Here is a 27302-nt window from a genome sequence, read left to right as displayed (position 1 = left end):
TGGCTGAGAACCAGTCACTATGATATTTTAAACCTCAGAGACGAGCCTGTCTCTGCTTTATGTCCCATATTTTACGGACGCGTCTGTGACCTAAACCACCATGCAGCCTATGCGCTCGCCTGCTGGGAATCTTGTCAAAAGAACGAGGTAGGAAACATCAGGGAGCCTGAAAAATAAAATATGCAAAACGAGGCAAAGGACACAATGATCATGCAGCTCCCTTCAGTTTCACTCCATGGGAGGGGGTCTGATTGCAATGCGGGAAGTCAGTCTGTCACAACTCAGCGTGAGGTTGGTATAACACTCTGTAACTTGCACTATATCCATTCAATTTCTACAGCATGTGTCCTCATTATGGTTGTATCTTATCAGACTTTGGTTGATATGGAAAGCCAGTCCAGATTAAACTAAACCTGTAAGAATCACTGCCCAGTGACAGTGGATCGGCTTAATTTAAGGACCCGGGAATTCTACATTAAGACTTGCTAGAAAGAACCCTAAGTGTGTTGACTGACAGCTCCACAGTTTTTCTGTATGCTGCTGTTACATTACAATGCTAATGTAGTCAGCGGGCCAGATGCGATTCTGCCAAAGACATCCTTGAGAAACTTTACTTTGGTTTGCTTTAATGAGGTCAAAGATGCAGCGAGTTCGGACGTTGAGGTTGCACAAGTCTGAGTGTAACATTCCCAAGGACATCGCAGGGCTTTTGAGCGGTTGCGTGCAAATTCCAAGTCATTACCTCATCATGCCGTGCAAGACAAACACACATACAGAAGTAGCTCAACAATGCACTACTGTTATTAGGCTTTGTTGCATAATGTAGCCAAGTAGCAAGTGTATACAGATTTGTGGCAAAGCAAGTCTTTACGGCAAATATGTCAACACGCTCTTTGGTTACATGATTGTTGCATGTCTGAAACAGCTCAAAATGGGGCAACTACCTCTCTGACACTTTGAGAATAGAACAGACCAACCGTTAAAGGATGCTAACAATGGCAACTACAAACCTGAAAATGTGGATGAAAGCAAGGGCATAGGTTTGGTCCCAACATTGATAGAGACCGTTTAACAGCATAACCTGCATGTACACTTTTTGCTCGTGATGGGACATTAATAAGACCAAACAGATTGGGTAACGGGGAACAGGGCTACATTTCTCACAAATATGAACCTAATTAATTGATATCCTAAATCAGGGGAGCTCATTACGTCGATCACGACCGCTAGTGTGGGGACTACTGATAATTTCCCTCGATCTGGGGCTCCATGCAAGATCTCACCCCGTGGCGTCAAAATGATAACAAGAACGGTGAGCAAAAATCCCACAACCACACGGGGGGACCTAGTGAATGACCTACAGAGAGCTGGGACCACAGTAGCAAAGGCTACTATCAGTAACACAATGCGCCTCCAGGGACTTAAATCCTGCACTACCAGACGTGTCCCCCTGCTGAAGCCAGTACACATCCAGGCCCGTCTGTGGTTCACTAGAGAGCATTTGGATGATCCAGAAGAGGACTGGGAAAATGTGTTATGGTCAGATGAAACCAAAATAGAACTTTTTGGTAGAAACACAGGTTCTCGTGTTTGGAGGGGAAAGAATACTGAATTGCATCCAAAGAACACCACTGTAAAGCATGGGGGTGGAAACATCATGCTTTGGGGATGTTTTTCTGCAAAGGGACCAGGACGACTGATCTGTGTAAAGGAAAGAATGAATGGGGCCATGTATCTAAAGATTTTGAGTGTAAATCTCCTTCCATCCGCAAAGGCATTGAAGATGAGACGTGGCTGGGTCTTTCAGCATGACAGTGATCCCAAACACACAGCCAGGGCAATAAAGGAGTGGCATCGTAAGAAGCATTTTAAGGTCCTGGAGTGGCCTAGCCAGTCTCCAGATCTCAACCCCATAGAAAATCTGTGTAGGGAGTTTAAAGTCAGTGTTGCCCAACGACAGCCCCAAAACATCACTGTTCTAGAGGAGATCTGCATGGAGGAATGGGCCAAAATACCAGCAACAGTGTGTGAAAAGCTTGTGAAGAGTTACAGAAAACATTTGGCCTACGTTATTGCCAACAAAGGGTCATAACAAAGTATTGAGATGAACTTTTGGTATTGACCAAATACTTATTTTCCACCTGATTTGCAAATAAATTCTTTAAAAATCAATGCGATTTTCTGTTTTTTTTTCCCCACATTCAGTCTCTCATGGTTGAGGTTTACCCATGTTGACAATTACAGGCCTCTCTAATATTTTCAAGTGGGAGAACTTGCACAATTAGTGGTTGACTAAATACTTATTTGCCCCACTGTATATTGAAATGACACTTCCGCCACACCCTGCGCCACGCCTACGGTAGGGTGACTGCCCACAGTCAGCTTCAGTTAAGGCTAAGTAATGCTTCGCAGTCAGTCGCAGTAATTCTTGAAACCAATGCAACGCCGGATTTAGGTTGAAAAAGTACGAAAGCTGTACCGCATACAGACAGGAAGGATTGTCTCAGGAGTGATTTTTTTCAGGACTAAAGGTAATTATTATATTTTCTGTACCATGCTTGTATTTTGAAACGTGAAAAAAAAATCAATGGGAGAAATTAACCGCTACGGCATTGGTGTCATAATTCGCAATATTTACGTAAAATACGTAAATGCTAACTGCCCGTTTTTTTGCTTTTAACCAAGAATTGAGACTGTTTTACGTCCATATCTATAAAAAATTCAGGGATTTAAGCATTTATTAATAAGAATTTTCAACGTGAAAAGCTCTTTGTGTTTCCACTTTGTGAGCTTTGACGGAGATAGGCCACCTATTAATCGGCCCCGCGCTCCATGTCCTGTCATTATATTATGAAGTCTCTGGTTAGCAGTAGGACACTTTTCTCTAAGCAGCTTCCTACTCGAGTTTTCCAGGTTAGCAAGTTCACACAGTTTAATGTTATGCTAACTCTGATAAAGATCTGACTTTCAGTAGCAAAATTAGTGGTGTGTTTCCCATCTCCAGAACATTGGTGTCTTTTTAAATTGCTTACAGTGGCTGCTGACGCCCATGTTGTCGACATGTATTTCTGTCGGGGCTGTATGGGTGTGAGCGTGCATGTTTGTGTCGGGGGTGGGTCATGTCATCAGCCAATCAAATTTGCGTTTGGTGGGTGGGATGGACCGGCGCATCCAGCAAGCGAAAAAGGGTAAATGTAAGTTTGAACATAATGAAAATAATTCACTTAATAATGGTAGGGTCAATTCTAACCTTACAACATATGGGAAGAAAATCTAAATTACCTGTCTAAGTGAATTCATTATATAATGCATATAAGGTTGCTTAAAAGGTTGCTGGAGACTATTTGAGAAACCATGAAACGTTGGTAATGTTATGTCCCTACCGTCTTTATGCAAAATGCCCTTGAATGAAACTCAGTGACCCTTTGGGTTGTATAAGATAAAAGGTGCGTTTTCCAACCGGCCAACAAAAGACAACAAAATCCCAAAATTGGTGCTTTGATTTATTAGTTCACCAATGTTACAAAAACATACAGGTTCTATAGTCTCTTAGTCACAGCTTCCTGAAATGGAGATGAATAGACATAAAAAAAAGTATTATTTTAGTGTCCCAAAATCTTTATCAAAAGGGATAAGGAATGCAGTGGCACTGAAAAACTTCTAATATTTTTCTCCATGAATCACTTGATTAGGTTGATACAAATCTAACTAAGTGAAGTCAAAAAGCCAAGGAAATCAGAATTATTCACAAAAGATTATAAGATTAGGTAATATTTTTATGGAAATTAGCATATCAATTATTATTGCGACCACGTTGACCCATTTGAATCTCACGTCCCTCTCAGTCATGCCTTCCAGGTGAATACAAATATGTTCACAAGTAAGGTTATTAGGTTAATCAAAATATTAAAAAAATAGCTTCAATTGACAAGCGTCAAATCAAAACTGAGAAAAACTACTTTTGTAAAAAATACACAAGTAAAAAGGTCATTTGAAGAGAAGACTAATTACACTATTAGAAAAGCACTTTATAATTGGAAGTGTAAGCTTTTTATGGGCAGTTTCTGGAGATATAAATAAATCATTTCTGACCACGCTGGAGATGAACAGGAACAGTAATTCTAACATATTTGTGGGTCACCATTAAAAAGTTAAACTATTTTTGGAACCTACCTCAGGGCTTAAGGCTTTTTAGTAGCCACTTACAATGTAAATTGACTTGTAAAGTACAGTAAATTTTCACATTTCCACTAATTTGCCTTATTCCAATGATAAATATTTGAAGAGCTCAACTGTGCATTGTACCAAACAACAGGGCTTTTTCAACAACAGAAAAACATTCCTATACATTTCAAATAAATGTATAAGTTTTTTTTCCATTAAAGTCAGCAAATTTAGTGGATGAAAATCATACTTCCGCAGTCAAACTTCAGCGAAATGCCAACAATGAGTACCTGTCTGAAGCTCTGTTTTGTCCCATTATTTGCTGAAAATTTTAGGGCTCATCTTTTCCACTATTTACTGTATGTTACTCAAAAATGCAATCAAAGCCCTGAATTACAAGAAGGAAGTACAGGAAGTATGTTTGATGCATCACAATTTACTGATCTGCTCTTTTTATGTCACGGCAGAGACAACTTCGCGAATGTTTCATGAGACTTACCTCATACTGTATATTGTTGAAACTGCATGACAAAACTAGTGTTGCACCGATTCTAGTATCGGAACAATACGGCACTAAAATTACATCATCAATATTGATATGGCACTAAAATTACCGTAATTACCGTATTGGCCCGAATATAAGACTGTGTTTTTTGCATTGAAATAACACTGAAAAAGAGGGGGTCGACTTATATTCGCGGTCTAGATATTATACCCCTTCACGACGCTAGATGGCGCCAGATATCATTGAAGCGATGTTCTGTCATGACAGATCTCAGCTACTCTCCCCATTCACGACGCTAGATGGCGCCAGATATAATTGAAGCGATGTTCTGTCATGACAGATCTCAGCTACTCTGAAGTTTTAACCAGTTTGCAATATTTGCATTTCAATGTTTTTCTTTATTCAGATTTGTTTCAATACTACGGTTACAGTTAGACTTCACTTTGATGGTTAATGCAGTTATTGCAATTTTGTTGATTTATCACAATAGATTGGTTTATTTACATTTCAAAAACCAGAAGCCATTCATTTACGAATGTGATTGCACTTTAGTTTACATATTTAAATGTTCAGATATTAAGATTTGAATGAGGCAAAATAACATGCTTTTTCTCTCGAATATATTGTTATTATCATTTGTTTCGGGTGTACTGTAATTATTTTCTGTATAAAAATTAATTTGGTGTTCAAAAAGCCTTTTTTCCCCAAACTTGAGTCTTGAAAAAGAGGGGGTCGTCTTATAACCGGGCCAATACGGTAAGTCATCTTTATCGGAGAGAACTAAGAAATAACGTGACGAGGCAACGCATTATGTACTCTTCGAGATATAGTTTCCAACTTCCGGTAACACTACCCAAGATGGCCACCAGCAGCTAAGCACGCTCCTGTAAAAAAAAAAAAAAAAAATAATAATAATAATAATTTAGTGATAGTCCAATCGTGAGGCATCTACCACCCTTCTGATGTGAATCTTAGATGATTTTATTACTAGTAGACGTCCAAGCCATTTGAAGTGGGAGGGTGGCAACCAGAGGTGGGTAGTAACGCGTTACATGTACTGTTACGTTTACTTGAGTAACTTTCTGAAAAAAATGTACTTCTAAGAGTAGTTTTAAGCTATACTGTTTACTTTTACCTAAGTATATTTGTGATGAAAAATGCTACTCTTACTTTGCTACTTTGGCCTACACAAGAATTGTTACATTTTACCTCTTTATTCTACATATTAGATTTATTATGTTTTTTAAGACAGCGATGCCTAGCGTAGCTTTACCGATTTCACCAATGAGACGTCGCAACAATAATCACATGACTCCATTATACCAATCAGACACAAGCTTGCTGTTCTATCTTCACGCCAGCCTATTCAATACTTTGTTTGTCTTTAAAGCAAAGTAAAACATGAAGTAAGTGATATAGAGCGCTGCCCTCAACATGACTCGAAAGCGCGGATTTTAACCTCTTTTATTTGGCACTGATTGACCACGGAAAACCAATGATATGATCCTTTTAATTTCAAAATAGTAATTATGAAATAGTAATTATGAATAAACTTTTCACTATTCAAACTAGGAACTATTTTTTTCCACCAGAGGGCACTCATGGTCTTTGGACGAATAATGCTTCATTTATGTATTTTTTTTTCTCTCGTCGGAATTCAAATTTTTGGGGGGCGGGGGGGTTGTTTGGCTTAGTAAGGTTATGCAATAGGTTATTGGACAGTATCATTATAACAGTTCATATAGATAACTGTGCTCAGAAAAAAAAATACAAAAAAATGTATACATATAAGCAGTTACTCACAATGTTACTCATTACTTGAGTCTTCTTTTCACCAAATACTTTTTTACTTGTACTTGAGTACATTTTTTGGATGACTACTTTTACTTTAGTAGTATTATTTTGAAGTAACACTCCTCTTACTTGAGTAAAATTTTCGGCTACTCTACCCACCTCTGGGAAAATGTACCAGAAGCCCAAAAAAGTATCGGTGCAACACTAAATAAAACCTCTGCCTTGTTTTTATAGCTTAAAATATTCTAGTTTTAGGAAACAACCTCTGCCTCGTTTTTAAGAATACTTCAGGCTATGACAGTTCTGAATTGTAACGTTTGTCATGATGGTGGTACTTGTAGAGCCAAGTATTTTTTTTAGGTTGTACTTTGCTTAAAAAGTTTCCAGTACTATTATGATTACAATCAGAAATTCTTTAAAAAGAAAACAAAAAGTAGAGATGTGGGGGGTCATTAATTTTTACTATGTGTGGCAGGTGACGGTTACTCTGAATTGTGTGGGTTTTTTTTTTTTTTTGTTCTTCCACATCCGCTCTCTTCATTTCCTCCTGCCCCGGCTGTGTTTGACCATCTTCTTCCTCCTGATGATCATGTCATAGAGTTTCTCCAGGCCTTGCTGCACACCGTGGCCATCCACGGCACTGCAGCTGTGCACGTGGCGTAGAGTTCCGGCGCTCAGTTCCTGCACTCCCAACAGTTTCTCTACCTGACTCACTGGTAGTGCCGTAGCCAGGTCCTGCTTATTGGCTAGGATCAGCACAGGCACGCCCTGGTTCTCCGAGCTGCGGCTGATTTTGTGAAGCTCCACCTTGGCCTCCTCCATGCGCTCAATTTCAGAAGCATCCACTACAAACACCAGGCCGTCGGTGCGCCTCGTGTAGGACTTCCACAGAGGTCGCAGCTTCTCCTGGCCGCCCACGTCCCACACGTGGAAGGTGACGACCCGCGAACTGCCCACCGGCACCTTCACTTTCTCTGCGTTGAAGCCTTTAGTGGGGATGGTTTCCACAAACTCCTTCAGCTTAAGCCGATAGAGCAGAGAGGTCTTGCCGGCAGAGTCCAGCCCGATCACTACCACGTGCAGGCACTGGAAGCCAAGCAGGAAGGAGCCGGGGGGCGCCATGTCACTCAGGTGGTTACCCATTATTCCTTGAGGACGCCCGGGTTGATCCTCTCAGGCTTTTAGATGGTGCACATCTCAGGCACGACTGCCAACCTTATCAAAACAAAACAAAACAAAACAAACACTTTAAAAAATGCAACAACTGGAAAAATAGAGGCTTAAAAAATATCGCATCTTTGTTCATTCATGACTGTCACGTAACCCTTTATGCATGAATTATGATTTGGTAACTGATTGGTTGCAATTCACGGCTTTAGACACCCAATATATTTTGACTGGGAGGGGCGAATGAACATTAGTTCATAACCAGTGTACATATGATTGTATCAAGGGCGTAGGTTTGGTCACAACATTGGTAGGGACGCTATAAAAGCATAACCTGCATGCACACTTTTTGCTGGGAACGGGACATTAATAAGACCAAACAGATTGGGTACAAAATAGCTGGTTCCTACATGAAAATGAAAAAAGTTAAAATTATTTCCATAGGGGGAAAGTAATTTTTCAAAATGCTTGCTTCATATAAAAGGTAATTTAGTGGTTGTGCTTTTGTGTTTTTTGGGGGGTGGGGTTGAAATATGCTTAGACTGCAACTAAAAATGTATTTTTTAAATGATGTAGAAAATAAATACATTTTAATTATGAATGAATGCACAAAATGCACAGTTGAATTAACATTAACAGTAGAAAACATACAGGAAAACCTCTCTAAACAGCTTTCTACTCGAAAAACATACAGGAAAACCTCTCTAAACAGCTTTCTACTCGTGTTTTACAGGTTAGCAAGTTCACACAGTTTAATGTTATTCTAACTCTGATACAGATCGGACTTTCAGGAGCAAAATTAGTGGCGTGTTCCCCACCTCCACAACACTGATGTCTTTTTTTGGGATTGTGTGAATTTGGGGGTTCTAGTCATCAGCCAGTCTAACGTGCGTTGGGGGGAGGGGGGGGGGGGGGGTCCGGCACATTCAGCAAGTGAAAAGGGGTAAATGTAAGTCTGAACATAATGAAAGTAATTCACTTAATCATGGTAGGGTCAATTCTATCCTAACAACACATGGGAAGACAATCTAAATTACCTTTAAAACTAAACTCATTGTATAATGCAAATTAGGTTGCTTAAAAGTTGGTGGGGACCATGGCGTACCGAACGCAGGCTATTTTTAGACCGTGACGTCACATCGTAAAGCCAAAGTAAAGCCGAAGTGGGACATTATAGACCCGCGCTCGTATAGACCCAACGTATTTTGTGCTACTTTTCTCCGGTAATCTTTCAAAAACGAACATGCCGATCATGCATTGCTTTTTTGGAACTTGTAGAAACGACTCTAGACATTACGACACATGAAGGATGTTTTCTTCATACGTTTCCGGGAACCAAAAACTCGGGAGGAAAAAATGTGAAGACCTAATCAACTTGCGCGGACTTTTAACACCAGCTCGGTGAATCCATTCACATTTCATATGCAGCAAATATTATTTGGGTTGGCATGGTCTTTCAGAGGACAAAGAGGTAAGCCATTTTTATATTTTTAACTTATTTTTTTAGCGTAACGTTGTGCCGTACTGCTTCTGTCTGACAATGAATGACCTGAAAAGAATTATAATGGTATCTGACTGCCACTGTTACCGTTTCTGTTATATATATATATATACAAAAAAACAACTTTAGTAAGGGGGGAGTGTAAATGAATGATAGAATTAAGATGTGTTATCAATGAAAAAATTAAACGTGTTCGTTGGCTGTCACTGAGTAGCATTTGCCATCACTACACAAAGCTAACTAAATTACCCCCAAGCACAGTAAGAGACGTAGGACAACCAGAGGATATATAAAAAAGACAGGGCTAATGGTAAAGGATAGCTTGTTGTAACAGGAGAATGTCATTGTCAGTCGCGTCGATGAAAAAGCCAACGCTATGCTTAGGTCGGCTCGTTTTTTTCGTCTTTTTCAGCCTTCGACACTAAAGCCATCTCTTTAACTGAACATTTTTATGTTCTTCCACATCTTTGCCAGTCAATTTGGGACCAGGCACATCATTTTCTGAGAGAATTGGGAGATTTAGCTCTGTAAACATCTCCGTCGTACACGATTTCCATTCATTTCCTATTAGGGACAAACGGTGGCTTGTCCCTACTTAGCAACAGTAGCTAATGTCATGAATATTAATGAGCGGAAGTGACGTATTGCTTGCGGTACGCCATTTGAGCATCCTGAAAAGTTGGTAGTGTTATGCCCCTACCGTCCCTAATATGCAAACCTACGGCCTTGGATTGTATTAATTTAATTAATTTAGTGTTTATCAAGATTTTATTGATTTATAAAATTTAAAATGGGTATATATAAAAAACTACAATAACAATTCATAATAAACTAAAATAACTGCTAATATTGTTTATTTTTATTTTTTTAAGTCACTTGCTCTAGAAAGGGTTAAAGTGTCAACTTTTGAATAGCTTTCCACTGTCCCTGAAAGGGTTAAAGTGACAGCCACAGCAACTGAATGCCCTTCCACTAAATTGTCAACATAACGGATGCGTTCAATTTTAACGAATTTTTAATTTGGTGTGCCGCAATACAAAGACAAGTTAATGGATGCGTTCACTGTCTTATTTACCAAGGGTAATCCTCTTAGAGGACTATTCAACCTCTCACGTTCATTTCAGTGCAGGACTGGGTTGAATGCATCCATGCATGCAGATGGCAGTGATGTTTTAATCCGGTTTTTGACCATGATTCCCATCATAAACACTCTACTGCTTGTTTACACGTACGCTTATTTAAAAACTAATATACAAGCGATGTGCAAGCGTACGAGCTTCTTGGCGTGTTTTAATCCCCGTGTATCGACATGAATGTTTAAAATGAATGCAGATACGTATACAAGTAATAAAGTGAGCTCTTAAAACATAACTAATGCTTGCAATGAAAATTAAGAGGGGAATACGTACCTTGAACAAGGTATCCAAGTCTTCTTCAACCCCGTGAACGCATTACAAGGCAGCAGTGTGACTCGTTATCGTGCACAAGAACAACTGAAATGTCTTTAAACGCATCCATGTTGCACTTTGTCATCGAAACACGTCGGGTGGCCCCCCCAAGCCGCACTGAGGCATTCGCTTCTTGGCCGCCGCCGCCACCGCCACGAACACACTTCACTCGAGAGCACAGTGACGTCACAACCAATCAGAGCCATGACTGCGCGGCGACGAAAAAAATCTGAGCTTTGTCGAGTCTTTGGCGAAATTATCTCGTTTAAATGTGTCCGTTCATTAGATGCAAATATTGCTTTAAGAATTGTTTCTCAAATCCTGTACACTCATGCTCACCTCGGAAATTGGTTGGAACTGGGGTAAAGTGGCGACACGGTGCGGACGTCGAGTGGAACTGCACTTTCTATAGTAAAATCGAACTACAGTAGTCCGTGTACCGGTATTTGGGGGCTAAGCACGTTAATACCATCGACGGCCATGTATGTCGATTCTATTGATGCCAATGTACTTGGGATTCCATTGACGCATATGTGAGTCGATGCCATTGACGGCCATGGACGTCCAACTTTCCCCATTTATTTTCAATGGCAAAAAAAACAATTGTCCCCAAATCAACAGGAAATGAACAGATATCCATAGGACGTACCCCCAAATGTCCCTGATTCCATTGACGCATATGGAAGTCATGCCATTGACGGTCATGGACGTCCAAATTTCCCCATTCATTTCCAATGGCATTAACATTGCATTGAGGCCGTTTTAGACAGATGCCATTGGAGGCTATGTATGTCAATTCTATTGGTGCCAATGTACTTGGATTCCACGGATGCATATGGATGTTGATGCCATTGACGGCCATGGATGTCCAAATTTCCCATTAATTTCCAATGGCATTTACTCTGTTTAATGCCATTAACAGCCATGTTTGTCCATTGTATTGATGCAAATATAAATGGTAAATGGTGTTATACTTATATAGCGCTTGGATTCCATTGATGCATATGAGTCGATGCCATTGACGGCCATGGACGTCCAAATTTTTCCCATTAATTTTCAATGGCAAAAAATCCAATGTCCCCAAATCAACAGAAAATGACCAGATATCAATAGGACAAGTCCCCCAAATGTCCCCAATTCCATTCACGCTTATGGAGGGTGCTTCCATTGACGGCCATGGACATCCAAATTTCCCATTCATTTCAAATGGCATTTATTTTGTTTAATGCCATTGACGGCCATGTTTGTCCATTCTATTGCTCCCAATGTATTTGGATTCCATTGACGCCCATGTTAAGTTGATGCCATTGACGGCCATAGATGTCCAAAATGTTTCCCATTCATTTTAAATGGCAAAAAAAAAAAAAAACAATGTCCCCACATCAACAGGAAATGACCAGATATCAATAGGACATGTCCTCCAAACGTCCCCCATTTCATTGATGCTTATGCATGGTGCTACCATTGACGGCCATGGACGTCCAAATTTCCTAATAATTTCTAATTTTGTTTAATGCCATTTTGGCATGTTTGTCCATTCTATTGATAGCCCTGGGTGGGGCTAAGATCTGTATCTCCACACAGCAAAGACCCAGAGTAATTTCTCCAGAAATTGCAGTTTCTAGTTAGTAAAAACAAGTTTTGTTTTTTTACCTTTTGCTTTGCTTAAAAATTGGAAATTTTCCCCGTGAGTGTTCCTTGAAGGTTACAAATGTCTAATGAATATTTTTGCAGTACAAAACAATTTATTAAATGAATAAAACAGCAGATTAAACAGTGTGACACATGGATTTATCAAGGTGATTTTCGTGAATACTGTCATATTACAAATCCATTTGTCATCCAAATACTGGATATTTATCACATTTTAATATTTACCTAAAGTTCTCCCTTCAATGTCAATCAGCTGAAATTGACTTGGCAACAATAAAGTGCAACAATCACACAATCTTTCTCCCGAACAAGTCATGTTAAACTTCCATTTAAGTGCCACAAAGGTGCTTCTTTGGTTGCAGTAAAGAGGGATACTCACATTGTGATTTTTAACAATTTTCAAAATGTAAACCCACAAGGGGAAAAAAAAAAAAAATCCACTTACCACTTTTAGTGTACTGTAAGTGGTCGAGACCAACACACCACGCACACAATTGTTATCAAAGCATGAAAAAAAATCTAAATACAGCCCCCCGTACCTCAGATTAATCTTTCAGGATCAACTTTTAGAGACATTCGACAAGTTGGTGACTTTGTTCAGAAAGAAAAGAAAAATGCTCATGCATTCTAATTGCATGGTTGTAACCCACTGTTAGATGGGTTGAAAGCCCCACCCAAAACACACATTCATACACTTTGGTTACTTGTGCGAGCTCATCTGACAGGGTGCGGTGAGGTGGAGTTGGTACCGCAGTCAATGTACTCAAAGGTATCCACGGACAGCTGCTCCGTGTGGGACAAGTAAGAGATGTTCATGGTAATCCTGAGAGAGGAAGGAGAGGTTAGCAGTTCATCAACTCACCCACAATACTAGCGTCCTCTTGTGGACTTGATACTTACTGCAGTTCCACGAATAGGGTGTGGATCTTTATTGAAGTGGATTGGCAGAAAGTGCTGGAATACAAAAAACTGTGTTACATAATGTCCATCACTTGATCATAATGTAACATTACCTGAGGCCTTTTTCATTAATGGGCAGGCCAATTTGATATGTGTACTGTTGAGGAATTAAAAAGTTTAAATTAAAAAGAAAAAAATGGCAAAGCTGCATAATGACTTTCATTCTTAAAACTCACCGATTTTTCCGAGCGTGATGGGATGGAAGACATGTTGGAAAACTTGATTTTGCTCACCACCACACGAGAGATTAGACCCTGAACATCCAGCCCCACGATTTGCACTGGAACAAAGTTGTCATTGGTGACGCTGATGAGGTTCTGAAAGATTGAGGGATGGAAATAATCAAGAAAAAGAACAAACAAAAAGTAAAATACACAATTTTAACAAGGACAAAACACAAAATCACGCCCACACACTTTGTCAGAGGCGAACTTTGTGCTTTATCCCACCCTTTTAAAATAGGTTACTTTTATGTCAGCCTGTCATGTGAATGCAAGATAACAGTCACCAAAAGCGCCTTCAAACTTCCATGTGAGATTTCTTGCGACAAACCAGCAAATAAAAGCGACAGTATACAGTACGCATAAAATACTGTAATGCAGAACGGTATCTTAACATGAAAACAGAATTGGCAAAAAAATGTACACATTTTGGTTTCAATCACTGATAATGCACTCTAAGCAAATAATATAATCCTTAAAAACATTATCACTAGGGGTACACGGGTCACAATATTGTGACCGATCACCCATTTTTGAAAATATTAACCTGCCAAGTTTTTCCCATGCGCAACACCATTAATATCAATCTTAAATATTATATAGGCATCGCAAAAGTATGAAAATAAGCACTTACAGTGGTATGAAAAAGTATCTGAACCTTGTGGAATTTCTCACATTTCTGCATAAAATCACCATCAAATGTGAGATGATCTTTGTCAAAATCACACAGATGAAAAAAACAATGTCTGCTTTAACTAAAACCACCCAAACCTTTATAGGTTTTCATATTTTAATGAGGATAGTATGTAAACAATGACATAAGGGGGAAAAGTAGGTAAGTGAACCATAACACTTAATATTTTGTGTACCCCCCCCCCCCCTTTGCCAGCAATAACTTCAACCAGACGCTACCTGTAGCTGCAGATCAGTCTGGCACATCGATCAGGACTAATCTTGGTTCATTCTTCTCCACAAAACTGCTCTAGTTCAGATTCCTGGAATGTCTGGCATGACTCGCTGTCTTTAGGTCATACCACAGCATCTCAATGGGGTTCGAGTCTGGACTTTGACTTGGCCACTCCAGAACGTGTATTTTGTTCTTCTGAAAACATTCTGAAGGTGATTTACTTCTGTTGTATTGTTGCAGCATGCATCCTATTTTTAGCTTTAACTGTTTGACAGACAGCCTCAGGTTTTCCTGCAAAACGTCCTGATAAACTTTTGAATTCATTCTTCCATTACTGATTGCAAATTGTCCAGGTCCTGAGGCAGCAAAACAGCCCCAACTCATGATGCTCCCTCCACCATGCTTCACGGTGGGGAGGAGGTGTTGATGTTGGTGAGCTGTTCCATTTTTCCTCCACACATGACGTTGTGTGTTACTCCCCAACAATTCAACTTTGGTTTCATCAGTCCACAAAATATTTTGCCAAAACTTCTGCGGAGTGTCCAGGTGCCTTTTTGCGAACATTAAACGAGCAATAATGTTGTTTTTTTTAGACAGCAGTGGCTTCCTCAGTGGAGTCCTCCCATGAACACCATTCTTGGCCATAGTTTTACCTATAGTTGATGTGTGCACAGAGATGTAACAGTGATTTCTGTAAGTCTTTAGCGGACACTCTAGGATTATTTTTTTTACCTCTCTGAGTATTCTGCCCTGAACTTTTGGCGTCATCTTTGGTGGACGGCTACTCGTTAGGAGAGAAGCAACAGTGCCAAACTCTCTCCATTTGTCTCTGACTGTCGATTGATGAACATCCAGACTTTTTGAGATGGTTTTATATCCTTTCCCAGCTTTATACAAATCAACAATTCTTGTTCGCAGGTCTTCAGTCAGCTCTTTTGACCAAGCCATGATGCACATCAGACAATGCTTCTCATCAAGACAATTCTAACCATGTGTGTGTTTTATAGTGGGCAGGGCAGCTTTAAACCACTCATCAGTGATTGGGCACACACCCGACTTAAATTGTTTGGTAAAAATTGGTTTCAATTGCTCTTTAAGTCTCCTTAGACAGAGGATTCACTTACTTATTTCCCCCCCTTCTGTCATTGTTTGCAAGCTATCCTCATTGAAATATGAAAACCAAAAATGTTTGGGTGGTTTTAGTTAAAGCAGACACAGTTTTTACATCTGTGTGATTTGGACAAAAATCGGATCACATTTGATGGTGATTTTATGCAGAAATGTGTGACATTTCAAAAGGTTCAGATACTTTTTCATACCAGTGTTTATATGGTCATATTAATGACTACGAATATTCGCGACCAAATGCTAAGAGGGTAAAGTGGCTAAGGCGAGTTTCATACCGCAGGTTTTAATGCACAATTCCGATTTTTTTGTCAGATCGGTTTTTCGGGCGTCGTAGTTTGCAATATTTACGTAAAATAAATGCCAACTGCACGTTTTTGGTTTTTTTGCTTTTAACCAAGAATCGAGACTGTTTTACGTCCATATCTATAAAGAATTCAGGGATTTAAGCATTAATTCATAAGAATTTTCACCGGAAAAGCTCTGTTTTCATCAGGCGGCCGCTAGCTACATTCACTAACAGACTAGCATTGTACTTCGACCTATTTACATAAAATAAATGCAAACTGCACGCTTTTTTTGTTTGTTGCTTTTAACCAAGAGTCAAGACTGTTTCACGTCCATACCTATAAAGAATTCAGAGATTTAAGAATTTATTCGCAAGAATTTTCAACGAAAAAAGCTCTTTGTCTGCGATTCCACTCGGTCAGCTCTGACGGCCTCGCCAACAATGCAGGCACCCTATTTATCAGCCCCGCGTCCCTTCAATACATTATGAAGTCTATGTTATATGGATGTTATAATTTCAAGAATTTAGGCAAGTTTAAGGTGAAGAAGATCCTAAACGATAAATTGGTTATAAAAAATATTTGTCGATTAATTTTCTAACCGATTAATCGTTGAACCTCTACAGACGGGACTCTGGCGTTGTGAAGTCGAAATCGCATAAGTCGGGTATGTCGTAACCTGGGGACTACCTTATTACGCATGCGCACTAATTCTCAGTCCAACATACGCTGAGCAAACTGACCTGCATGCACAGAAGCATCAAAACAAATGACTACACATGGTGGCTCTACGTCATTCTCGGGTGATCATATTTTGATTTCCAAAAAGAGGACACAAATAACAGCGATAAATAATCCCTGTTTAGTCTTATATTGAGAGTTTATATGGATTGATAGACAGTATGATGCACACACATAATGTCAGTTTGCCCCGACTCGGCCATGTTAGCAAGATTGAAATATTGCTCATTTGGCGCACAAAGAAAACAGAGCATTCTCAGGGTTATCCTTTTTTCCCCATTTTATTTTATTGTTATGACTGTGGTCAAGCCCACCTCCTGCCTAAAAGCAGAGTTCAAGCTAATGGTAATGCACGGCTCCAGCACTGCCGTCCTACCTGCCTCTCTCGCTCATTGTTGACGTAATTGCTCCATGAATTCCGATTTGGGGGACTTGAGGGTTCAGATTCCAGTCACGTTCTGGAAAAATTAGGCCAATTTTAACCCTATACGAAACTGACCTCGATCGGATTTGAAATGGTGTACTTCTATGCGACTTGTCCCGTTCAGACCGTAAAGTTAATGCCTCACTCGAGTCGGAAAAACACACACACACAAAAAAAAACGGATTCGTGCATTAAGACCTGCTTTCTGAACCTCGCGTAAGTGATCCTAGATGCAATGGGTGAACAAGATTCGCTACGATAAATATCTGATTTAAACTCGGAGGATTGGGCTGTGAATGCTAATCTTTCAATGCACCCAATGAGTTAATTGAGCTGATTGGCTGCCATTGACAACGATAAACGTCCAATCTATTATGACTACGATGGCTGATAGTTGTTGCAGTCAAATGCGATTACGTGGCCCGAAGGCAATTAATTTGAGGCGTGGCTCACCGTGACCTCCATTTGCACCGTGTCCGGGCTGAAGTAGACCATGACGGACAGCACGGACAAGGGGGACAGCGTGACGCTCCGGGGGAAGAGGAAAAAGAGGATGAGGCAGCTCAGGAAGAGACACAGCGCCATGGTCACGCACACGTACAGCTTCCTGCATTAGCGCGTCAATATCAACAACAGAAAATCTAAAAGTGGGAATTCAGGATTGGAATTATTCTTACGTGTGTCTTGGTTTGAGTCGTTTGTCGTTACATGGGATAACGGCAACCAACTGGTCTTCGTTGCCTGCAAGCACAGATATAGGCAGAGAATGATTTTGCGGTCGTGCAAAGTTAAGTAAAACTATTCATATATAAAATTCCATAATGTGACCCATTTCTGTTAAACAGACCTCTTGGAATTCGTCCAGTGCCGCGACAAGTGGGGCAGGTGTCTCCCACGATGGAGCCGTAGCGTGGGTAATGTTTCAGCACCTTTGACGACTCTACCTCATTTTCCAACTCTGGGTTGGATTTGTCATCTGGAACCATGACGCTGTGCCGGCCTATTCAATTATATTTAAAAAAAAAAAAAAAAAAAAAAAAAAAAAAAAAAAAAAAAGAGATTCAGGGATAAAAGAAAAAAAAATAGGTATTAAACAAAAACGTTTGCTTATTATCTACCTAGCAAATATTTGTTGGTAGTCCGGGTTACGACATAACCAACTTACGTGATTTTGACTTTACGACGACAAATGTGCCTGAGAAGCATCCGCAGAGGCAACACCTGTGTATAACACTTTTTGTACTGTTTATCGTACGTTTTCAATTGTGGGCGAATTTTTGGGGCGAGTTTATGTGATTGTTTTCGATGATGTGTGGATGCTAACAGATACATGCTAATCATTTGTGTAAATTGTTATCGCTATATCAGCAGCTGGTTATAAACGCAATTTGAATTGCTGTTGTTGAAGATGAAACTGATTTAATTTCATTTTTATTTTAGTTTCATTTTGTAAGTGTTGATGTCATGAGCAGCTGAATAAAGTCATCCACCTCACGGACGTCTGACATCGTCATTTCGGAGCTTAGCTCACTGTCTAGCTAGTACTTAGCTCCAACGTCTTGGTGATGACAGTACATTGACTTACAGTTATACATTGACATACGATCGCTTCGAAACACGATCTTTTCAACATCCAACATGAAATTTGACTCGCCATTTGTTTCTACATCCGACGACATGCTCGAAATACGACGATTTATGACAGAGTCGGTTTGTTTTGCTGCAAGATGGACGCATGGCGGATTTTCTTGTGAAAGAAATCAACATGGGTTCCAAGAATGTTAGTGCAGGTGGTGAAAAAAAAGCAAAAAAGGTGAGGCTTATTATTGAAATGTAGATGGAAATAATAGAAAAATATAAGCGTGGCGTGCATGTCTGTGAACTGGCTCGGTAATACGGTCGTAGAATGTCTACGATCTCGACAGTCCTCCTCTGACCTCCGTTCGCCAGTCTTTATAAGTTAAAGTGACAAATATTATGATTGTAACATCACCAAAAAATCGCCAGCTTCGTCAGGTTTTTAATCATTTATTTCAGAACTTGTGCAACACAACATGCTGATGGGGGGGGAAAATATTACATTATGCTTTTGTGATTTATGATTGCTTCTGTGACACAGATTATAACAACTTCTATTGTTTTTAGGTCTGTGAACAACTTCTATTGTTTTTCACCTTGTTCCCATAGTTAGGAGACGCGCTTGAGTAGGGAATCTCACGAGATAACTTGTTTTGCACCATAGTATTGTTTTACTACACGCCTGGATCCCATAGCTAGAAGGGAATCTCACGAGATAACTTGTTTTGCACCCATAATATTTACCATTTGTTGCATCTGTTGCAGCACAGCTCATTTGTCCCATGTGAAAAGCCCTTTTTCAAGGGGGCGGAACCAAATGTAGCTTTAATGTTTGTCACTGGGCAGGGCAGGGCCGCGCCGCTCGGAGACGGAGGTTGGTCTCTCCGCCTCCGTGGGGCGCGTCCCTACAAAAACCGAACATTTCCGGGCGACCCGTGAAGTCCGCCAGCGGGTCACGTACGGATCGCCTGGCTTTGTTCCTTCGCCGCCTTACCGGAGTGTTTTGGCTCCCCGCTCATTTGTCACGGTAAGCGATTTTCATTGCTAAGGGACATTTCGTTTTGCTGTAACGGTAACGCGGGGATTCTTGGGTTGACAAACTCAAATCTAGTGTCATTGTTGACATTTGTTGATACTTGTTTGCATGCTCTTGTGGGATTGTAATCAAAAAATCTCATTTATTCAGCATTTTCTAACCAATAAACATTGTCTATTTTGCAAAAGTGTGCCTGTTACTGATTCACCGCGAACCTAGAAATTTCAAAAAACACATGCCTGCTGTCTGCCGCAGCTGAACATGAAAAGCGAAAGTAAAAAGTCCTCTCTCACTCTGGCTAGGTTCATACTTCAGGTCTTAATGCACGAATCCGTGTTTTTCTGACTCGAGTGAGGCATTAGCTTGATGGTCTGAACGGGACAAGTCACATAGAAGTGGACCATTTCAATTCCGACCTGGGTCACTTTGGTATGTGGTTTAAATCCGATCTGGGCCACATTTTTCCAGAATGTCTCAACGGTCTGAACTGTCAAGTCTCCCAAATCGGAATTCATGCAGCAATTACGTCAGCAAAGAGCAAGAGCGGCACACAAGACGGCAGCAATGTAACTGTTCATTAGCATTAGCGCATAGCTTTTACTACGCAGGAGGCGGGCTTGACCACACTCATAAAAAAATACAATGAAGAAAATGATAGGCCTGATAAGTAGGGCTGTCAAGATTATCGCGTTAACGGGCGGTAATTAATTTTTTAAATTAATCACGTTAAAATATTTGACGCAATTAACGCTCATGTCCCGCTCAGACAGATTTAGATATCAATAGAGTGAAATGCCCTCTTGTTAATTCTGTTTTATGGAGTTTTGCCGCCCTCTGCTGGCGCTTGGGTGCGACTGATTTTATAGGCTTCAGCACCCATGAGCATTGTGTAAGTAATTATTGACATCAACAATGGTGGGCTAGAAGTTCATTTTATGATGGAAAATTTTACAAATTTTATTAATACGAAAACATTAAGAGGGGTTTTAATATAAAATTTCTATAACTTGTACTAACATTTATCTTTTAAGAACTACAAGTCTTTCTATCCATGGATCGCTTTAACAGAATGTTAATAATGTTAATGCCATCTTGTTGATTTATTGTTATAATAAACAAATACAGTCCTTATGTACCGTAAAATTTACAGAAAAATATGGCATATTTTATAGATGGTTTGAATTGCGATTAATTGCGATTAATTATGAATAATTGATTTTTAAGCTGTAATTAACTCGATTAAAAATTTTAATCGTTTGACAGCCCTACTGATAATGCTCGGTACTCTGCGCCAGATGAGCAATATTACTGTAGTGCTTACGTGGCTGAGTCGGGGCAAACTGACATGTGGGTCATGCACGCACAGTGCGTAATTATTTGTTCTGATGCTTCTGCACATGCAAGTCAGTTTGCTCAATGTGTCTCTGACTGCGAAGCAGTGCGCATGCGTAATACTTGAACGGGCTCAATGGACAAAGGCAGTCTGAACGGCCACGCCTAAAAAACAGATATGACAAAAAAATCGGAATTGCGCAGTAAGGCCTGCAGTCTGAACCGAGCCTCTGTCACGTCGGCGTTCAGGTACACCACTCAAAACATGTTCCCCACATTAGAACCCGATTTGTAACATTATACAGGTATTATCATTGTTATTTCTATTATTTCTATTTTTATTCATAATTTCCCAGATAGCAGACCGACGTTGAAAAGCTGTTGGATCAACATTCCGCTGTCGATCTTATATCATTGAATCAACGTCAATTTTGCACCCTCAATTAATGTTGTTTCAACATTGAAATCCTTACAAAACCTAAACGTCATTTCGATTATTAATAATATTGGAACAACGCCGAATCAATGTTATGTTTTCAACCAAAAAGCCCGCCCATCCATAATTCAATGACTTCTCAATCATATTTCCCAGTCAATCATAAATCAACTATTTGTCAATTAGTTCAACACCTATAAAACAATGTTAACCAAAACATCGCCTAACATACCATACAAAAACGTTGTTTCAACCTCACTTGACGTCGAAAATTTCGATGTCAACCAGAGGTTGCGCTAGACTTTTTCGTTGTCTGTCATTTTGACTGACAGGGTCATAAAAATCCGGTCATAATCTATTTTTACCCGTCACTTAAATTCTTAAAATGATGATGATGACATTGTGGTGACCCTTTGTTTGGCATAATTCACCTTCCGTACTTGTGTGTCCATTTGGCCGAGCGCGTTAGCGGCTACGACACAGTCACGTGACAGAGACACTTCAGAGCCGCGTGCGTTCCGGCTTGAATAGAGAGTTCACAGAGAGCAGCAGAGCTACAGCGGCTGGACACAGCAATTCGATCTAACAAGACTCTTAACATTGCATACCGCTTCAACATATTCAATAGTATTTAGTTTTCATTCATTTTAAATTAATATTCTGTCCGAACAAGCTTAACAGAGAATCCACACCGTGCCATCACACATCAAGCAGATGAATATGTAACTTTTTCATCACAGTGACAAAAACAGCTGACTGTGGCCCCAGTAGGTAGGCTACATATGGAACAATGAAATTAACAGTTCACCTGCTGTGGCCTGAACGGAGTCTTACACCTTCCTCCTGGTGTGCATGGACTTGAATTGCGTGCCCGCTTGTGCAGTCTCTGTTTTTTCACCTCTTTTATCAACACCATTGTCGTTTTGGGGCTTTTTGAAGAAACTTCGGACACTCAGTTGCCTTGACATTTTTCAGAGTAAGGCCAACGACGTCATGCATCAAGAGAGACAATAGCTAATTAATATGCTCACTCGCCACCCTGTGGTCTGGGGTGTGAATTGCAACCTGTCAAAATGACAGGTGGACTTCAGTTTTTTCCGTCACCGTTTTAAAAAATCGGTCAAGGACGGAAAATATTCGGTTAACGCGACCCCTGATGTCAACCATACTGATGATTTTGATGGAAAATCAACGTTTATTCAATGTCGGTCTGCTATCTGGGTTATTTGTTTTGCTCTGTGTAATTGCTATTTGCAATAGTACCAGCAGCATTTATTAAGGATTTAGTGTAAGTTTTCCGGCTGTGGAACAAATTCAAGGAATTATAATGTCGTTTTATGGGATAATCCTGCTTGACATGCGACGATTTCGAATTACAAACAAGGTCCTGGAAGGAATTAACTTCGTATGTAGCAGTACCACTGTATAACACATGTTTTTGGATCGTTATTTTGAGATTTAAGGGGGGCCAGGGGGTACTTAAAGGGTTAATTCCGACCTACGCGGAAATGCGGGTTACGTCAACAGCGTAGGAACAGAACTGGTTCGTAACCCAGGGACTACCTCTGATATACTAGTCCTTCTAAAAAAAGTAGCATATTGTGATAAAGTTCATTATTTTCTGTAATGTACTGATAAACATTAGACTTCCATAAATTTTAGATTCATTACACACAACTGAAGTAGTCCAAGCGCTTTATTGTTTTAATATTGATGATTTTGGCAAATAGTCAAGAAAAACCAAAAATCTCTATCTCAAAAAATTTGCATATCATGAAAAGGTACTCTAAAGAAGCTACTAACCTAATCATCTGAATCAACGAATTAACTCAAAACCCCTGCGAAATATTCCTGAGGCTTTTAAAAACTCCCAGCCTGGTTCATTACTCAAAACCGCAATCATGGGCAAGACTGCTGACCTGACTGCTGTCTAGAAGGCCATCATTGACACCCTCAAGCAAGAGGCTAAGACACAGAAACAAATTTCTGAGCGAATATGCTGTTCACAGAGTGCTGTATCAGGGCACCTCAGTGAGAAGTCTGTGGGAAGGAAAAAGTGTGGCAGGAAACGCACAACCAGAAGAGGTGACCCCACCCTGAGAAAGATTGTGGAGAAGAGCCGATTCCAGACCTGCAGAAACAGTGGACTGAGTCTGGAGTAGAAACATCCAGAGCCACCGTGCACAGGCGTGTGTGAAACAGCGGCAGAAGCGCCTGACCTGGGCTACAGAGAAGCAGCTCTGGACTGTTGCTCAGTGGTTTCAAGTACTTTTTTCAGATTAAAGCAAATTTTGCATATCATTCGGAAATCAAGGCGCCAAGAGTTTGGAGGAAGACTTGGGGAGAAGGAAATGCCAAAATGCCTGAAGTCCAGTGTCAAGCACCCACAGTCAGTGATGGTCTGGGGTGCCATGTCAGCTGCTGGTGTTGGTCTACTGTGTTTTATCAAGGGCAGGGTCAATGCAGCTAGCTATCAGGAGATTTTGGAGCACTTCATGCTTCCATCTGCTGAAAAGCTTTATGGAGATGAAGATTTCATTTTTCAGCACAACCTGGCACCTGCTCACAGAGCCAAAACCACTGGTAAATGGTTTACTGACAATGGCATTGCTGTGCTCAATTGGCCTGCCAACTCTCCTGACCTGAACCCCATAGAGAATCTGTGGGATTTTGTGAAGAGGAAGTTGAGAGATACCAGACCCAACACTATGGATGAGCTTAAGGCCGCTATCGAAGCATCTTGGGCCTCCATAACACCTCAGCAGCGCCAGTGGCGGATTGCCTCCATGCCACGACGCATTGAAGCAGTCATTTCTGCACAAGGATTCCCGACCAAGTATTGAGTGCATAGCTGATATAATTAATTGAAGGTTGACTTTTTTTGTATTAAGAAACACTTTTTTGGATTGGTCGGATGAAATATGCTAATTCTTTGAGATGGGGATTTTTGTTTTTTTCTTGACTTTTTTTTTTTGCCAAAAACATCAATATTAAAACAATAAAAGTCTTGAACTACTTCAGCTGTGTGTAATGAATCTAAAATATATGAAAGTCTAATGTTTATCAGTACATTACAGAAAATAATGAACTTTATCACAATATGCTGATTTTTTTAGAAGGACTAGTCATCTATCCTGTGACAGTGACTGCGTCAGTCATTATAACGACAAATAAACAGACAGCTGGTGTGAGCTGACACAAAACACGTCACAGTCGACAGTGACTTGACACAAACGCTTACCTTAATTCTTCATTTTCCTGTACCCCTTTCATTCTTTAAATAAAAATACCTCGTTCTGAACGGTCGGAACTACTTTTAGTAGGCGTCCGAAATGTTAAGTCACTTTTCGTTACTTTCGAAATCACTCCGCCACTCAATGTGAATCACACATTTTTGGTTGATGATGACATTTGTCTTAACGCGATTTTTTTTTTACCATTATTTTATCCTCGCACGAAACGTCAACGTTTAACGGTGGAATAAAATGTTTCGTATGAATCCTTTATGTTGTTTGTGGACATCACCAGACTGCCCACCACGCACATTTAATTTGGTTTAATTCGCAGCATGGCGCACACGATTCTACATTATTTTAAAAATGCATTGTACTACCACAAACTAGTAACTATTATTATTATTTACTGCAGAACCGATGAAAACTAGTAATACCATGTCCACCTGTCCTCTGTTATCAAAATGTTACCGCTTCTTTAAAATACTGTCAAACGTTTACACTCGGTGTCCCTTGTTAACTTGTTTTTAAAGATTATGTGACGCGTAGTAAGAGGTCAAAACTACTCACAGGTCAGCAATGTCCTTCGTTTTAAACTGCAGACGTCATCCCTTCAATTTCAACCCTTGTTAGTGGTCTCAACTGCGCAAAAGACTACTTGTAAAAGCTAAGGTCTAGTGTAGTTGTTTTCCTCCTCCTTCGCGATTTAATAAACTCTCATTTCTTCTGAGACAAATTTAAAACGTGGGAAGAACACTTCCGTCTTCTTCAGGTGACAGGTCGTTCATACTGCCCCAAAGTGGTGAACAATGTGTACTACATCAGTCCAGTAACGCCCAATGAACCAAGTGCGTAAATAATATTTAATGGTATCTGCAAATGTGACAACTTGGAGTCAATAATACTGTTTTAAATTCAAGTTTATGTCTCACATTTAATCCGTTGGATTCATTAAAAAAAAAATTTTTTTTTCTTTTTTAGAAAAATGTACTTCTCAGGCAAGGGCGTAGGTTCGGTCTCAACATTGGTAGGGACGCTATTACAGCATAACCTGCATGTACTTTTTGCTGGGGACGGGACATTTATATGACCAAACAGATTGAGTATATTTCTCTAAAGTAGCTGGTTACTACATAAAAATGAAAAAAGTTAAAATTATTTTCATAGGGAGAAAGTCATTTTTCAAAATGCTTGCTTCATATAAAGGAAATTTACAGTGGCTGTTTTTTTTTTTTTGGGGGGGGGGGTGTAAAAATGTGCATAGGCTGTAAATATATCTTTTTTTTTAATGATGCAGAAAATACATTTTAAGTAATGAATAAATGCACAAAATGCACAGTTGAATTAACATTAACAGTAGAGAACATACCTCTCTAAGCAGCTTTCTACTCGAGTTTTACAGGTTAGCAAGTTCACACAGTTTAATGTTATGCTAACTATGATGCAGGTCAGACTTTCAGTAGCAGAATTAGTGGCCTGTTCCCCACCTCCACAACATCGATGTCTTTTTACATTACTTACATTGGCTACTGGCCGAAAAAAAACCAACTAATATCCCTCCTCTTCAAAGGGGGTGGAGGAGGCCGTAAATTGACATGTATTTCTGTCGAGATTGTGTTAATGTTGGGGTTCTAGTCATCAGCCAATCAAACATGCGTTTGATGGACCGGCACTGCTGAATAGCAAGTGAAAAGGGGTAAATGAAGTCTGAAAGTAATGCACTTAATAATGGTAGGGTCAAGTCTATCCTAACAACACATGGGAAGACAATCTAAATTACCTTTATAGCTGAACTCATTGTATACTGCAAAAAAGGTTGCTTAGAAGTTGGTGCGGACAATTTGAGCATCCTGAAAAGTTGGTAGTTATGTTCATACAGTCTCTATGCAAACCTACGCCCTTGTCCTAAGAGTAGTTCTATGAAGTCATACTTTTTACTTTTACTTTTGTGGGAAAAAAATGCTACTCTTACATCACAACAATAATCACACAACTCCATTATACCAATCATACTCAAGCTTGCGATTTTATGATCACGCTAGCCTGTTCAATCATGTGGCGTCTTTAAGCTCCGTAAAAAAAATTGTATTTGATGTAGAGCAGGGGTGGGCAAACTATTCCACAAAGGGCCGCAGTGGGTGCGGGTTTCTGTTCATACCCATCATGAGGATAGCCTCTCACCAATCTGGTTTCTTACAAGTGCAATCAGTTGATTGCAGTCAGGTGCTCCTTGTTTCCACTGAAACCTCATTGGTTATACTGTGTGCGCTGAATCAGTTGGAACAAAGACCAGGACCCACTGCGGCCCTCGAGGACCGGTTTGCCCAGCCCTGATGTAGAGGGCTGCCGTCAACATGGCTCAAAATCGCAGATTTTAACCTCTCACCCAGTTTTTATTTGTCACCGATTGACCACAGAAAACCAGAGATATGATTCTTTTAGTTTCATAATCGGAATTTTTTTCTCCACTAGAGGCACTCATGCTCTTTGAACGAATAATGCTTCATTACGTAGAATTTTTTTCTCTTTTTTCTTTTCTCTCACTGGAATTTTTTTTGGGGGGAGAGGGGGTATTTTTTTGTTGTTGCTTAAAGCAACACTTAGTAACTTTTCAGTTTTGGTCAATTTTAGCAACAATGGTGGCCAAAAGCAATAGTGTTTTGCGTTTCCCATGAGGACCAGCGCGCACACCCACACAGTGTCGTAAAATCATGATCTCCCGGTCGCCTGCTGATGGATCAAACAACATTTTTTGTTTCCAGCAGCTATGTGAAGGATGAATAGTAATAA

At 40.0% G+C, this 27302-nt stretch overlaps 2 protein-coding genes across 3 annotated transcripts; both read right to left on the bottom strand.

Moving 5' to 3' along the window:
- Positions 1–4157: 4157 nt before the first annotated feature.
- arl4d (ADP-ribosylation factor-like 4D) lies at positions 4158–11170 on the bottom strand. Its single transcript, XM_057826749.1, has 2 exons — positions 10541–11170; positions 4158–7678 (listed from the first exon to the last, which is right to left on the bottom strand). Exon 2 carries the CDS (start codon positions 7604–7606, stop codon positions 7001–7003), a length of 606 nt encoding a protein of 201 aa, XP_057682732.1. The 5' UTR covers positions 7607–7678; positions 10541–11170; the 3' UTR covers positions 4158–7000.
- A 1130-nt stretch (positions 11171–12300) lies between these two features.
- On the bottom strand, positions 12301–25359 carry tmem106a (transmembrane protein 106A). 2 transcript variants are annotated; one of them, XM_057826748.1, is made up of 8 exons: positions 24521–24931; positions 17745–17897; positions 17575–17638; positions 17351–17504; positions 13369–13509; positions 13246–13289; positions 13133–13186; positions 12301–13055 (listed from the first exon to the last, which is right to left on the bottom strand). In XM_057826748.1, exons 2-8 carry the CDS (start codon positions 17881–17883, stop codon positions 12947–12949), a joined length of 705 nt encoding a protein of 234 aa, XP_057682731.1. In that variant the 5' UTR covers positions 17884–17897; positions 24521–24931; the 3' UTR covers positions 12301–12946. The 2 variants fall into 2 exon arrangements, with proteins under 2 accessions (XP_057682731.1, XP_057682730.1); XM_057826747.1 differs by lacking the exon at positions 24521–24931 and adding an exon at positions 25083–25359 and having other exon boundaries at positions 12303–13055.
- Positions 25360–27302: the final 1943 nt, after the last annotated feature.

This window comes from Corythoichthys intestinalis, chromosome 21 (genome assembly GCF_030265065.1).
Source record: "Corythoichthys intestinalis isolate RoL2023-P3 chromosome 21, ASM3026506v1, whole genome shotgun sequence".
NCBI lineage: Eukaryota > Metazoa > Chordata > Actinopteri > Syngnathiformes > Syngnathidae > Corythoichthys > Corythoichthys intestinalis.
The sequence above is the reverse complement of the archived record's forward strand: the minus strand, read 5'-3'. Positions and strand labels throughout refer to the sequence as shown.

Bases quoted from the DNA above. Each gene is read 5' to 3' on its own strand.
- arl4d (XM_057826749.1), bottom strand. From the start codon at position 7,606: ATGGGTAACCACCTGAGTGACATGGCGCCCCCCGGCTCCTTCCTGCTT.
- tmem106a (XM_057826747.1), bottom strand. From the start codon at position 17,883: ATGGTTCCAGATGACAAATCCAACCCAGAGTTGGAAAATGAGGTAGAG. The intron at 13,510-17,350 runs GTGAGCCACGCC...TCAATCTTTCAG, and splicing joins CGGTGCAAATGGAGGTCACG to AACCTCATCAGCGTCACCAA. The intron at 13,187-13,245 runs GTAATGTTACAT...TTTGTATTCCAG, and splicing joins ATTAATGAAAAAGGCCTCAG to CACTTTCTGCCAATCCACTT.